This window comes from Apostichopus japonicus, chromosome 11 (assembly GCF_037975245.1).
Source record: "Apostichopus japonicus isolate 1M-3 chromosome 11, ASM3797524v1, whole genome shotgun sequence".
NCBI lineage: Eukaryota > Metazoa > Echinodermata > Holothuroidea > Aspidochirotida > Stichopodidae > Apostichopus > Apostichopus japonicus.
Genome location: NC_092571.1, coordinates 16813387 through 16827769, shown reverse-complemented (window position 1 = coordinate 16827769; position 14383 = coordinate 16813387). Strand labels below are relative to the sequence as shown.

The 14383-nt window shown below is 39.8% G+C and overlaps 1 protein-coding gene across 2 annotated transcripts in view; it reads left to right on the top strand.

The window, feature by feature from the left end:
• LOC139975515 (intermembrane lipid transfer protein VPS13D-like) overlaps nt 1-14383 on the top strand; it is a 68299-nt gene that overhangs the window by 7280 nt on the left and 46636 nt on the right. The window contains exons 6-25 of one of the 2 annotated variants that reach the window (XM_071983500.1): nt 258-374; nt 1014-1124; nt 1497-1547; nt 2127-2368; nt 2950-3118; nt 3811-3903; nt 4539-4677; nt 5310-5710; nt 6088-6257; nt 7321-7546; nt 7817-7906; nt 8356-8455; nt 8772-8922; nt 9788-10010; nt 10629-10747; nt 11311-11420; nt 11867-12032; nt 12172-12536; nt 12937-13052; nt 13683-13836. In XM_071983500.1, the coding sequence (XP_071839601.1) occupies nt 258-374; nt 1014-1124; nt 1497-1547; nt 2127-2368; nt 2950-3118; nt 3811-3903; nt 4539-4677; nt 5310-5710; nt 6088-6257; nt 7321-7546; nt 7817-7906; nt 8356-8455; nt 8772-8922; nt 9788-10010; nt 10629-10747; nt 11311-11420; nt 11867-12032; nt 12172-12536; nt 12937-13052; nt 13683-13836 (3313 nt within the window). The remainder of the gene's footprint in view (nt 1-257; nt 375-1013; nt 1125-1496; nt 1548-2126; nt 2369-2949; nt 3119-3810; nt 3904-4538; nt 4678-5309; nt 5711-6087; nt 6258-7320; nt 7547-7816; nt 7907-8355; nt 8456-8771; nt 8923-9787; nt 10011-10628; nt 10748-11310; nt 11421-11866; nt 12033-12171; nt 12537-12936; nt 13053-13682; nt 13837-14383) is intronic. The other variant, XM_071983501.1, reaches the window with a different exon arrangement.

The following is a 14383-nucleotide window of genomic DNA, read 5'->3' as shown; positions in this document are numbered from 1 at the left end:
CATTACATTTTTTGCATTGCAAACTACAATGCTATGGTAATATAGTATAGATGGCATGCCCCATATTGGTTCTAACTAAATGTAAAAGACATTCATATACAGTTTGAGAATGATCGTTTAACACTACGAACTCACAACTATTATTGTGGCATGAAATTAAATATTATATAATTGATTCTGCTTATGAAAAGTCATTATGAAATGTTTACATTGTGATAACAAAGTAGATGGTAACTTGTGTTGCATTCTGCTTGCAGCTAAATGTCAAAGACATCCACATTCGTTACGAAGATGACGTCACCGTCCCGAGGCAGTCCGTGGCTTGTGGAATCACAATTGATAGTCTCTCTGCACAGAGCCAGACCCAGTCTGAGGTAAGTAACTTAAAACATTGAGTCTTCTTCCATTGGGTTATTCATCTAGATGGTTAGATTTAACAGTTAAATGAATAAAGGTGGCCGGTGTGGATTACTCCCCATTGTAAAATTACATCTCTTCCCCCCTCTCAAGATAACCAGCACCACTTCACATCTTTTCCGGTCTGAAGTAGCTAGTGTTCGGTTTTGGAACTGCCGACTGAAGTTAAACAGAGATCGAACCTTGTTTTGCTTAATATGTTATACAAGGCCAAGCAACTTAATGAGTCATGAATAGCCATTGTCTGTATTTTAATCTGTGTCCCACAAAAAGAGGATGGTTGTTCTCTCCCTCTTCCAACTCCCCTCCCTCCACCATAGACTGAGTTATAAAGTAGTCACCTGTAAATGTGATAGATTTAGGCTACAATGAACTAAAAGAATATAAAGTATTCCCCAATGCAATCCTTTCCGCCCTCAACCATTCCCTAATGATCCTAATCTACCAAAAGTATTGGCTGAACCCAGTGAAAACAAACATTTGAAATACTCACAAAGCAAGGTAGGAAGGAGTTTTAGTATTTGCTGTGCACTTTCTTTCACCAATAAATCATGTTGACCATTAAAAAGTGTCCCAACCTTTCTCTCTTGACCCAGGAGCAGAAAAAGGAAGGGATGAGCTTTAAGCTTCTCAATTTGACCAACTTCTCCATCTACTGGGATACGGACGCCGCTCCTCTCGCTAATCTAGCCATTCATGCACTCAAGGTCAGTCTGTCTTAACACTGTAATGGTTTAATTGAATATCTTGGAGGAAAAAAAATTGCATGTAAATATGAAAGCATAATATCTCAACTGTATGAACTCTGGGTAAGGCACCGTGTCAAAAGAAGGACTCTGAGGGGCCCGGAGCGTCATACGGGCATGCCTGCATAGGACTTAATAATCTTGTGTTTCTCTGCAGTTTCACACTATAGACACTACTGGACCACAGAGATAGTCTCTATTGTTTAATATTGATTGCAGCGGATGCTGAAACTGCAGCTCCTTCTGTTTGACACCGTTCCATGCTCTGTTTAATAGGTTTAACTTCTGTTTTGGTTGCATATGTTCACAATTCTCCTTTTTTTTTTATTTTAGGAGGCTTTCGAGAGGAAACTCTTCATCAGCAAGTCTAGAGGAGGCTTTGTGGTAAGAGATTTTGTTCATTACATTAAGTTCATTTTTCATTGGGTGAAATAGCTATGCCTTGCATTTCTTTTCATGTTTCCCTTTTACCATTGTCAATAAAATAAAATAAAATAATCCAAGCAGTTGTTATAATCACGAACCTTGGTCCTTGCTGTTCATATACTGGTCAAGGCTTGTTATTAATCATTCCCGAGCCTTGTGTTTTTTATATTTTTTGAACCTTGCTTAAAATTTAGTACAGGTTTGTGACTCATCTGGTATTGATTTTACCATCCAAAGAGAATATAGCCTTCTATACTCCCCAAAAGAGGATCTGCCCTCTCTACTCAAAAAGAAATATCGCTCCCCCCCCCCCGATACCCTCAAAAGGAATGTTGTTCTCATTTACCCTACGAAAGAACATTTACCCACCCACAGGGATTGTACCCTGTAAAGAGCACCAACTTCTAGTAGAAGGAGAGTGATAGTCACCAGTTAATGGTGGAAGATATCTAGAAAATCCATTCAAAGTTGATGAACATTCTGAAAGATGAAAAATTCTACAATTCATTTTGCCTTCATGATTATTTGCTTCCGTAGGATCATCAGTACATCCTGGAGCCCATCAGCGCCGAAGCCAAGCTACGCAGGAATCTCTCCACCAAACCTCTCCGGTCTCGAGGTACCCCTCGTTTCCTGTGCGACGCCGACCTCAACAGGATTCAAATCTCTCTATCGGAGGACCAGTACCACGGCCTGGTGACGGTCATGAAAGAGTTTGAGAGGGCAGATAGAGCCCGCCCCTTCAGGAAATGGAGACCGACAGCTTCCGTAAAGGAGAGGTAGATACTATGTGAATCTTTAACTCCGTGAGAGGTTTTGAAGATAAGCTAACTTCCCTTATTTATGGATCTCTGATTTATGATTTATGGATTTGTCTTTAAGAAAGCAATAAGCGTTTAGTTATTTTCCACATGTTTTTTATCAAGTACGTCTCAGTCATCTCCAGTAACTGAAGCCCCTGTGCACTTTATAAAGATGCTTGTTTGACCGTACCAAGCTATTTGACTCCCTCCAACTGTTTGCTTGCCACTAACCCCACCCCGTTCATTCCCCCTTAATCCAGTTTGGACAATCTGGTACCACCACTGTTGCTTCCTGCTCAGTCTTAAGTTGGTTGCACAAAGCATGATAAGCAGATGTTTCAGTAATCACAGGTTTTTTACATAACAACATTGTAAATATTTATATCAACTTCCCGGGGCACCTCTGAGTTACGTCTCATTAGTTTGTATGTTAATTCAAAGTGATGACGACAAGGAGCATTGTCTAAGAATAGAATCCTCCTAGTAATCATTCTGAAGATTTTTATAATTTATTGCTTTTCTTTCTGGTTCTTTCTTCCCCCTTCTTTCTCTGTCAGTCCAAGGGAATGGTGGAAGTTTGCCATTCAGAGCACTCGGAAAGTTTTGGAAGATAGAAGCTCCACATTAAGTAGGGCGACATTTTTGCATAAATTCAAGCATATGGGACATTACTACAGAGCTTATTACAGGCAGCTGGAGGGTATGATCCTGGACACAGAGGAACAGGTAAATAGTGCATGCAAATGTGATGATGAAGAGAAATGGGGAAAATGTAAGGGAGAATCTACATTTCTTTATTTGAATTTAAAATTTAATATTTAATGTTGGAAATTAAGTTGTTATACTCATGCACAGAGGATAAGGCATTATATAACCTGTTAGTTAAATGTTTTGTTTAGGTTTTTGGGGTGGGTGGGGGGGGGAAGGGTTGTGATGGGAGTGATTAGGCTTACGTGATATGTCAGTTAAATCTATATTGATCGGTTTTGGGGGGGGGGGGAGGGTGGGACGGAAGTGATAAGGCTTTATGTGATCTGTCAGTTAATATATATTGTTTGGTTGGGGGAGGTGGTGGGATGGGAGTTATAATTTTTCATGTGCTCTGTTAGTTACATCAATATTGTTTGGTTGGGGGAGAAGAAGGTGAGGAGGTTTGCAGGGTTAGTGCTTCAAGGCCTTTAAGTACAAAATTTGAGCCTGATTTGAGTTTAAAGATAAGTTTCTTTAATTGGGAAGTAATGTGGACTATTATTAAAAATTTTATGAAAAAATTGCATGAATAGTAGCAATTGAAAGATTTTCCATCTATTTGGTATCGTTTTCCTTTGCTGTAACAGTTCCTTGTGTTGTATAATTTGACAGATATTCCTCTCACATTTTGTTTCACTTGGATTGTATCATTTTCTTTTGCTTTCAAGGAGAAAATGGCAGAAGCGGAAAGGGAGCTTAACTTTACCGAACTACGCGCTCTTCGCCAGGGATTGTACGATGAATTAGAAGAGAAGAGGAAGGTAAATTATCGAGCAGTTATTTCCTTCTGCCCCTGACAAGATAATCTGTTTTATTACCGTAACCGTATTTTATTTTCCGTGGTTGACATCCAACAGGATAATACATGTTGGATTCTACTTCAGCATTGATTGATTGAATGACTGGCTTTGGTTGTTTCGTTTGTTTGTTTGTTCGTTCGTTCGTTCGTTCGTTGGTTCGTTCGTTCATTATGATACTTATATCTCTTTGAACGTGCTCGGTTTGTACAATTTTTATGCAATCATGTAGTGAAAGTAAAGCTAAAGTACAAAAGTTGTCTGGACTTGGCAAAGAACCCTCCGCCTTGGAAAGCGACATCACATGGCATAAATACTTATCATACTCACGGAGAACGATAATACAAAGAGAGAACGAACCAAAATGAGATTTTTAGGTGATGACACCCAGGAGAGAAAGATGATTGACTCACATTTATGGGTATCATTCACTTGCAGATTTAGTAAACACGTCGAAAGGCTCTAAAACAAGGAAGTGGTTAATATTTAAGAACAGGACACGGCAGTGTTCACCGTGTGAGGTGTTTTAAAGACATGACAAAGATTCAGCTGCGTATCGCATATAGATTGATAACATAATCAGTTTTCTTTCCGTCCAGGCAATGAACAGTCAAACAGCTAAGCAAGAAGGTATCATGCAGAGATGGGTCTGGGGGTGGGGTTCATCCTGGTCCACTCAGCCAAATGCACCCCAGGGTCAGGCGTCACCGCCATTATCCAGTTCGCCACCTCCCATCGGTAAGTTCCTTTAAAGTTTGCGTTTTTGCAAGGTTGCTGCCCCTCCCACCTTGCTTTGTGCGTGTTTGACTCTTTACTGCATTAAATGTCACCATAGTTGAAAAAGTAACACAGTGATTTTTGTAGGACTTTCGTGGCCTAACCTTGTTTGCATTTATAGCTCTGGATCGAAATGTTTTTTTTTATATCGACATTGAGTGGGCTGTGTCGGCCTTTTAGTCATAACATTAGTAGCACTTTGTGGCCTATAAACCTTAAAGTTGCCCATAAGTCTCATGAAGTGGCTGTTGGGCTTTTCTTATCAACTGATTGCAATATTTATTCAGGCTAAATCTGAGTTAAGTACTGTTTCAAAATCTTTTGAGGGAACTGTTGTAGGCTGTGTCACTACTCTGGAAGGTGATGAAGATCAAACAGATGGTGTCGGGGGAGGGGGGGGGGTAGGGGTGAGAGTAGGTTAGGGTGTTAGGCAGAAAGAGAGAGTATGGAGACACGTAAATTCAAGTTGAAAACAAAAGACAGAAGTTTGAATCAGTATTTCATAATATGGTAGTTAAAGTGCTTTCAATCATGTTTTTAGCCAGAGATTTGCAAACATATTCTTTATTTTCCTTTCTTTTCTATTTTTTTAGATGAAGATGAGTTGCGAGATATCATTGGTGACCCAGAGGCTGACAGCAACCTGCTCAAGAGAGATAACGTCTTTGCTCTTCTCAACTTTAATCTCGAGGGCGGTTCTTTGAAACTAGCAGGAAAAGACCACCCGACGTCTGGAAAGAGATCGCCCACGGACGAGAGCGATGAGGATCGGTCGGCCTCAGCGACCACTCCCGACACAGGTCAGAGGTCGAAAGGTCAGAAGCCAGCGGAGAGCACAATCATTGAGTTGGAATTCTCCATGGTCAAGATGAACTACGAGTCTCGTCTTCGGACGAATTCGTCTCTCTTCACCGCCAAACTGGGAGGCCTGTTTGTCAGGGACATGTTCACCAAAGGATCACTCTTTCCTACCCTAATTGCACCTCAGAAAAAGGTCAGTTTTCAGTTTCTATATACTTGGTAGAAAGTTAAAGTGTGACTAGGTCGTTAACGTAAATCCATGAAATAGGGGAAAGATTTTGCCAGGTTTCAAAGAGTAAGAGTCGATAGGAGTCAAAGTTTACGCAGGCATTCTATGTAGTAACATGCTGATCAGTTTATTACTTACATTTCAGACTATCCAAGTAACAAAAATCTGCACATTTTCAAGTCTAATTTGAAGTGTGTTATCTCAATTGACTACTCTGAATTGATGAATTGAGGAGAAGCATTAACGGCAACTTTAAACCAACAGCATCGTTGGATCGAAATATTTCAGTTCCGACAATGCCTTTGAAGTCTTCTCATAAAATGGTCTTTCTGTATTTTCAGGGTGAGAGTGCTATTCCAAAACGGCAGCAGTTTGGACTTGTATCTAAGCAGCAGGGTGGTTCGTACATGGAACACTCGATGGCCTACAAGAAACAGAGGACAGACAGCGAAGCTCCGCTCTTTGAGATGGCCTACGAGTCGCATCCTCCAGCCTCTAGTGCAGACTACAGGTAATGTAAACAGATGTTTCATTTCTGTGGATGTTTGTGGCTTATGTATATCAGTATTTACTTCGCTCCTCGCTTACCTGTCTCCCCACAACCTTAGCACCCTCATTCTACCGTGCCTAGAATGTCCTGGTAACCTTTTAACACTGTGCACCCTCTACGACCGATTCCTCCAGTCACCGCCTTCCCTTCTCATTCTACCACCCAAAGTGTCTAGATCATTATTTTCGAGCGGATTTGTCCACTTTTGGTTTCCCAGGATTGGAAATTTTCCCATCCACCATTTTTGGAAGAGTTTGAAGTTGTTTGCAGCCCGATAAGTATCCTGCTAATGTGTATCAGTTTCTGTGGTTGCTAAGGGTTTGTAAATTAGAACAGATAGTTTGAAATGCACATCAACAATGGTTGAGGTATCCAAACATTGTTGGGACACTTAGACTCACAGTGTAGTAAAGATTTTGAATGCCTTCGTTTAGGAAAACAAATCTGATTTTCTCCCCTTTAACCTTTTAGAACTTAACAAACAAACCACCTATATCTCTTGTGACTTTATTTCACTGCTCAACAAATTTAGTCATGTTAAAACTTAAAAGTTCTGTACAAAGAATGACAGTGTGAAGTTTGTTGCTTTTAGTAATAAAAAATAATAATAATTTATTTTATAAAGTGTAAAATCCACAAAAGTGCTCTAAAACACTATGTAACAGTAAATAAAAAAAAAAGACACAAAATATGAAGTAAAACTGCAGAATAAAATACAATATAAATGAGTATGAAAAATATAAAGCATGCACGTTTGAGTTTGTTTGAGTATTGCACATGAAAAGAATTTAATACACAGTTAAATATTGCAGTAATGCTGTCTAAAAAGATTTTTTAAGTAGGTTTTTTTTTTAGTCCAAATGGTTGCTAGTTAATCTGGATTGTTACTGGCTGTAATGCAGAATGAAGAGGATTTGGTATCTATATTTCTATCGTCCATTTTTTTTGGGGGGTGGGGAGAGAATTGTTTATTGGGAAATTAATGAGATTTTAGTCATATTGTGATATATTCATCAATTTTCAGATTAGAGATAGCAACAAGACCTCTGGATATGATCTACAACCCCGATGCGATGCAGAGAGTGTCCAGTTTCTTCAGTTCAAAGACGGAAGGGATGTCAGGTCTCACAAGCAGAGCATCAGAGCTCAAATTAGCCGAGACGGCAAGGCTCAGATACGAAGAACTGAAAAATCAAACCAAACAGGATCTGATTTATACTCTCGACACACTCTTAGAAGGCGAGGAAGAGGTGAGATTTAAAAATTAAAGAAAAAATGGTTGACATAATTTATAAAAACAGCTTTAAGATCTTCTTTTTAAGGGAGAGGAGGGGGGGGGGTTAGAGGAGAGTGTTTAGAAGTTTGGGCCTCTCATTAAAAGATATAATTATTCCACTAATTTTCTAAGCCACTGAAAAAGTCAGCTTCCTAAATCTAACTTATTTGGGGACTTAGCTACTCTTTATGTTTGGTCTCTGAATCAAGAGTATCGTAAAACTTGTTTTATTTCTCCTCAACAGAATAAAGTCAAGAGGTGGGATGTACAACTTGAAATAGCAGCGCCTCAGATTATTGTTCCAGATAGCTTCCACAGGAAAGATGCAACTTTGGTGAGGGAATAGTTTTTTCTTTTCTTATTAAAACTTTTTTTTGTGATCTATAAAGGACAATAAAAAAGGACAAAGAAAGGTTTGTCTAGAACATGATTCAAACCATTTGACCTCAGGGTCACAGGTCATTTGTTTTGAATCCCATTCTGGTATAAAAAAATTCTTTGCTTTTTTCAATTGTTTGTACATTTTCCCAGTCAGTTTTTCAATGTTCATCTACTTAAAGATATTTAAAGGTCAACAAAGACTAGGTTTATTCGAAAGGGAAATATTTTACGTAGAGGAGAGAAGGGGTACTTTTTCAGAATCCTAGTTGATTAAGGATTGTTTGGTAATGTTCCCTTCAAACTTGCATTTTTTTTTAATTTCGTCGAGAAACTATCGTTCAATTTTTCTCGCATGTAATCCACTTGTTTGATAATTTTCTTCTTCCTCTTTCCTCGGATCAGGTTGTATTAGATTTTGGTCGTCTGCAGCTGACAAGCAACACTGCCAAAGGAAAAGGAAAGTCCGAAACTTCTGCGGATATCGACATCGACGACAACGAAGGTAAAGAAAGACTTTTGCTATTGTTACTCAGAATCTACCGATAGGATCATTTTATTTAAAGGGATTAAAGGGAATTTTCCTATGTTGATTTATTTGTACAAGAAATAGTTTTGATTTGTTTTGATAACTCAAAAAGCTCAAATCCGTGACAGTTTTCTGTACCACATGTTGCTATTTAAATTACACAGCATGCCTCAACCTTCAAATTTCTGTAACAACTTCAAAACCTCATTCGTATTTTATATCAATGTCGAAAAGAATTATTGAAAAGACTCTCTATTTCCATATTTCTTTCTCATCCATGTGGCTCATCTAGACCTCGATGACGATTTCTGCACCCCGTTGTCAACCCCACCTAGTGAGTATTCAATGGAGGAGGAAGCAATGGTAACCATGGAAGAGCTAACAGAGGCGGACCTCGGTTCTGAGCTGACTCAGGAAGCCCTCAGAGCAAAGCTCTATGATAGGTTTGTTTAATAAATAGTGCTCAGTCTCCATGGCAACCTATAGGCACTAAATATATACATTGATACGTGACAGGACATGGACATGTATCCTCATTTAGGGCCGATTCCAACTCAATACAAAATATGCATGAAGATCTCAAAGATGTAAAATTCCCTGTTTATCAGAAAAAACCTTCACATGTGTCGGCTAAGCAGTGCTTTATAAACTTTGACACTACATTGTTGTAGTTGTTGCTTCCTTAGGGGTGGGGTTGGAGATGGTTGTTTTTCCTTTTGTTTTTCAATGCATTGTAGCATTGAAGTGGTGGAATTTGGATTGTTTTGAAAATGTTCAGCGAATTCAGAGTTAAATCACTGTTATCAAAGTAGAGGTATCTCGTGTGTATGTCTAATGATCACAGATATATTCCTCAGAATGAAGTCAAACAGCTAGATAGGGGTGTTTGTGGCTGTGCTATGTTTTATTTGACAAGTAGTGAACAATACAAAGAGCTAGCATGTAAGACAAGCGTTAATATTAGTGCAAGGACAATGAATACCCCCTATTCCTCGCGCTCCCCTCCCCCCCTTCCCAATGTGATGAAAGTGTTAAATACCTACATTTTATGAGTGTTTGTTTATAACAGCAAATTTGGTTGAACACATGCTACTGTGAATGCTAATATGCCATAAAGAGTATGTCACAAAGACATACTCCTAGATAAATACATTTGGGAGAGGGCTTGGGTAAGAGGGCAGGGTTAGCATGATGTAATTGGAAATAAAGCCATAAGTTGATTAATTTTAATATATACATCATTTTGGTAATGTTAAACAACAACTTTTTCAGTGAGTGATAGTTTAATGAAATATATTTCCCCAACAGCTACACACTAAACCTATCAGATCTTCAAGTGATGGTCGGGAGGGCGACGAACAACTGGAAGATGGCTAACGCCAGAAGCCAGAGTCCTCTGCAGGTTGTGAAGAAGTTTAATATCTCAGTCAAGGTTGAAAGGAGACTGATGTTCACCACGGACCCACAGTGGCCCAGTGCCACCCTGTCTGGCTCCATTCCCAGCCTCTCTATCCATGTCAACGAACAGAAAGTAAGCGATACGTCTGTGTTCCATTAAATGCAAAAACAGGTATAAGTACATCCCAAGCAGTATAGTAAATTTAATGTTACCGGAGTCTCTGACAGTACATGACCTGCGGATTTAGCCTTCGTAGTCATTCACAGACGTCAAGACGTTAAGTTTGATGACGAGATGCAGTCTTTTTCCTCCACTGCTCTCCGTATGCTCTTGAAGTAAGCATGTAGCTAACCACTTGCATAGGGAGCGGTAAGAAAGCACAGGGATAGAAAACTGCTGGAGTCTAGTTTACATCCATCAGTAGAATTTTAGTTCTGTAGATGATATTACAGTGGCCCAGTTGGGACATTGAAAATGTAGACTACTTTATGACAAACTTTCCACTTCTTCTAAACTACAAATTTAATTTTTTTGTGTTCATGAAAGTTTTGAGCAGTGTGCTCTCTACGCCCCTGTTTGAACGACTCTACATTTGTAGTAGAGAAAACAGATGGATATATGGGTATCATGCTGTTGAGATTGGAGATTAAAGATTTTAGGTGCATCAAGTTCAACATTTTGAACATTAACTGTTTAGTTTTTCCTCTTTTGATGGCTTTTAACTCTTCCCTGGTCTTTCCTTCTTTTAAGATACTTGCTCTCAATCACTGCCTCACGTTACTAACAGACTCTGATAAAGACTCCAGAGCGGGAGACGTCAGTGTCCACGGAGTCTTTGCCAAACCAGAAACAAAGACGGCAGACACTAGGTAAGTTAGAACATGGTTGTTTCCGAAATCATTCCAGTACCCATTAAACAGAGCCACTTCGGGTACCCAGTAAACAGCCACTTCGGGTACCCACTAAACAGAGCCACATAGGTACATGGTGTATACTGCAGTATGCTTACAGAAAAAAAGTCACATTGTTAGAGTGTATGGTGTTTCCGAAATCAAGATAGACAAACGGTACATGTGGTTACCGTGGTACCGTGGTACCCGATATATTCTGCTCACCTCGCTGAGGTCACTTCATACTGTATACATCAAGTTACTTACATACTAAGGTTCACGGTTCAAATCCAATCAGGTAATTATATGCATTCACATTGGTGCTGAGTATATTGTATACACCTGGTTGGAGTTACCTTGATACATACATTTGACTAACATATGACAAATTTCCACATCTTTCCTCAGCATATAATGACAAAGTTAATTCCAAATGGCACTCTCAAAGTGGTTTGTCTCTAAGGAAAGAAGAATATTCTCTGTTTCTGGCTCTTTCTATTTGCTCCTTGTTTTCTTTATATTTCTGTTTCTTTCTTTCTCAGTGGAATGGAAGAAACATTTACACAGAAGACGCAAGCCCTGTTGGAAGAATCAAGGTTATTAGAAACTCAGTTTTGTGTTGACAAGATCTCCTTGGAAGTACAAAGTAGAAGTAAGTCCTGGTCATTTTAGTTGACATATAAGTTAAACAAGAAACTATTTCTTATAATGGCTGATTGATCTTCTGTAAGTCAACAGGGGGGGGGGGGGATCCAGGTTTTTATAAAGGAATGGTGTGGCCATAAGGTTAATGAAGCCAAATCCCATGTGTGTGTGTTTTTTTTGGGGGGGTTCCTCCCCGAGACAAACAAAATGGTAGACTTGAAATAGTGCATTCTGAGGCATATTTAGGCTGTAAATTAGGTCTGTAATTTGATATACTTGTAAGATTGTGTGTTTTTGCATGAGAGTGAAAAGTAGGGGGGGGGGGGAGGGTAGGTAAATGAAGGTATCTTGGTAGCTAGTGAGGGGTAACCCCAAGTGACGTTGTTTCAATTCACATCGTTTCTGTCTCTCTGTCATAATTTGCATTGTTCGTTTCTCTTTGTCATTATCCAGGTCGTACTATCGTTGAGCTGCAGGTGTTTGGTGCTAAAGCCAACCTTACCAAGAGACCGTATGACACCTCGATATCCTTGACCGTCCACGGCCTGCTCTTGATCGATGCTCTGCAGCAGTTTGGACCGGATTTTGAACTGTTGGTAGCATCACACAAAGACTTGAGGTCAGTTTGGGTCAGACCTTTAAATATTAGTATCATAAGACAGAAACAATAAAATATGCCAGACAAGCTTAGGCCAGAGTTACTACCGCATTCGAGGGTATTTTTCTTATTGTAAGTTTTATATTTTTAATCATTGCAGTATTCACGCTCCTAGTGGGAGCATCGTGGACAGCGAGACTTCCACTCCCAGGTCACCAGCCTCACCTCAGTCGCCGGCATCTCCCGTCGAGAGGGGACCAGAGGTACCACTACAGCCTGACTTTGCCTCGAGGTTAACACAAGCTGGGAAGAACCTATCTGCTGCCCTCTTGCCAGTGTCTCTCACATCGAGATGGGCGAGCTCGGATGTCTCAAAGGAAGAACCGGCCATGGACGATTACAGCGACTCGGAAGCCTTAATCACCGCCAACTGGATCCTGATAAACCCTAAATCACCGTCTAATACTGAGGGCGCTGTGCCATCTCAAGTGGCCTCGGTTCATTTTAATAACCTGGACGTTATCGGTATGAATGTGAATTTAACTTAATCCAATGATTGCATCTGGCAACAGTATAGTTTTGTGACATTGTAATTGTTATTTATCCAGAGAGGAAGAAATAATTCTTAGAACAAGGCTCTTCCTGTTGGTTTGGTGTTTGTGATTTGTATGATGCTAAGCAAACATTTGTAAATATTTCTTCTTTTTTTTTGCAACTAAAATCATGAAATAATAAAATAATTCTTGAGGATTTTGAAAAGGTTTGCTATGAAATATGACACCCTCTCGTAGTTGTTGACAATCCCTATGGCTCTTTTAAACTTGCTGCAAGTAGTACCAAAAAACAGGTGTTAAAGCATTACTTCATCACAGATGTTACCGTACAATTCGTCTTTCAAGTTTTCCGTCACATGTGTTCATTTCAGCCAATCAAGAGACAATCGTCGAACTGATGTCGTTCCTCAAGCAAGTGCTACCGACAGATCTCAATACATCCAGGGAGTCAACTTTGGTTGATTCCAGCACCATGAATATTTCAACGGTTAGTTGGATTGACAGTTCAGATCTGTCTGTTGTGTTTCACCACATATTCATTCAAGTTGATAATGCAATGATGGTTTATAGGACAAATACGGAGTATTGCTTTCTTGCCTCCCAAGAAAGATGCATTTAGCTGGTATTCATTAACTTTCCAGATCATGGGGACAACTTTATCTTCCCTCAATCTTGTCCGCAAATTTAATGTGGACCTTGTCAGTTTTGAAAGCCAAGACTTAATATCCATGTTGGTTTTGATGAGTGACAGTCGTTCTTGAAACATCCCTCATGACCTTTATCCCTCATGACCCTTATGCTTCATGACCCTTATCCCTCATGACCCATATTCCTCATGACTATAATGCAACATAATAGGAATACATTTTACGCTATTGACAGGTTTTTTCAGGGGGGGGGAGGGGGGGGGAACAGACAACCAACTGCCTTACTTTACCTTGAAAGACCTTGAGAATTGTTAATTTATTACTTATTCTGGTTGATCAGGAAGTTAAACTTCCTGGATGGTTTTGGATTGCTGAATGACTTGTTCTATGACTTGGTCAGTGATATCAAGTATCTTTGTCAACAAAAAAAGATAGAAAAGTTACAAAGTTTCCAATACACCCCATTCCAGGTTTCTGAAGGGGAGAGTACCAAGATGGACCTAGTCGCTGACTTTCACAGACTTAACGTGGTTCTCATGAAGAGAGTAAAAGAAAACAAGGTCTTCGTTGGACAAAAGGTTGCCACGGTGACAATTAGTGATGCACATGTCCAGGCCAGCACAGGTACAGTGTGGAATGAAAGTGTTGAATTGTAACTGCTTCTTTTGGGTAACATGGCAAGAAGGATTAAAAGGACCGATTTGTATTCACATATGAAGAGCCCCCTCCCCCTCTCCCCCTCTCTCTGTCTGCCCTCTCCACCTCAGCCCTCTCCCTGTCTCCCCCTCTCCCCCTTCCCAAAGCCTTAAAGATAAGAAGTATCCTGCATAAAGTTTACATACCAAGAGGACTTCAATGCTTGAGGTCAAGTTTAAAAAGGTCTCTGAAAGATCCACTTTGGAAGTAGATCACACCAACACACAGTATCTTTATGACAGTTAAAGAGTAGTGTGTGATGAAAAACTTAAATGGAGTACAAAATGGGGGGGGGGTTGCAGGGGGGTGCAGATATTCAGCATTTTTCAAATCAAGAATATTGCAGCATTCAGTAGCTTCTGCTTGTGTTAATGATCAAGGAATAGGGTATGGTGTTGTACGTACTATTGTGGAGCACTTGACACTCTAACAAGCACCAACATGTTCCTGTTCATTAAGGATTGTTCATGCCTTA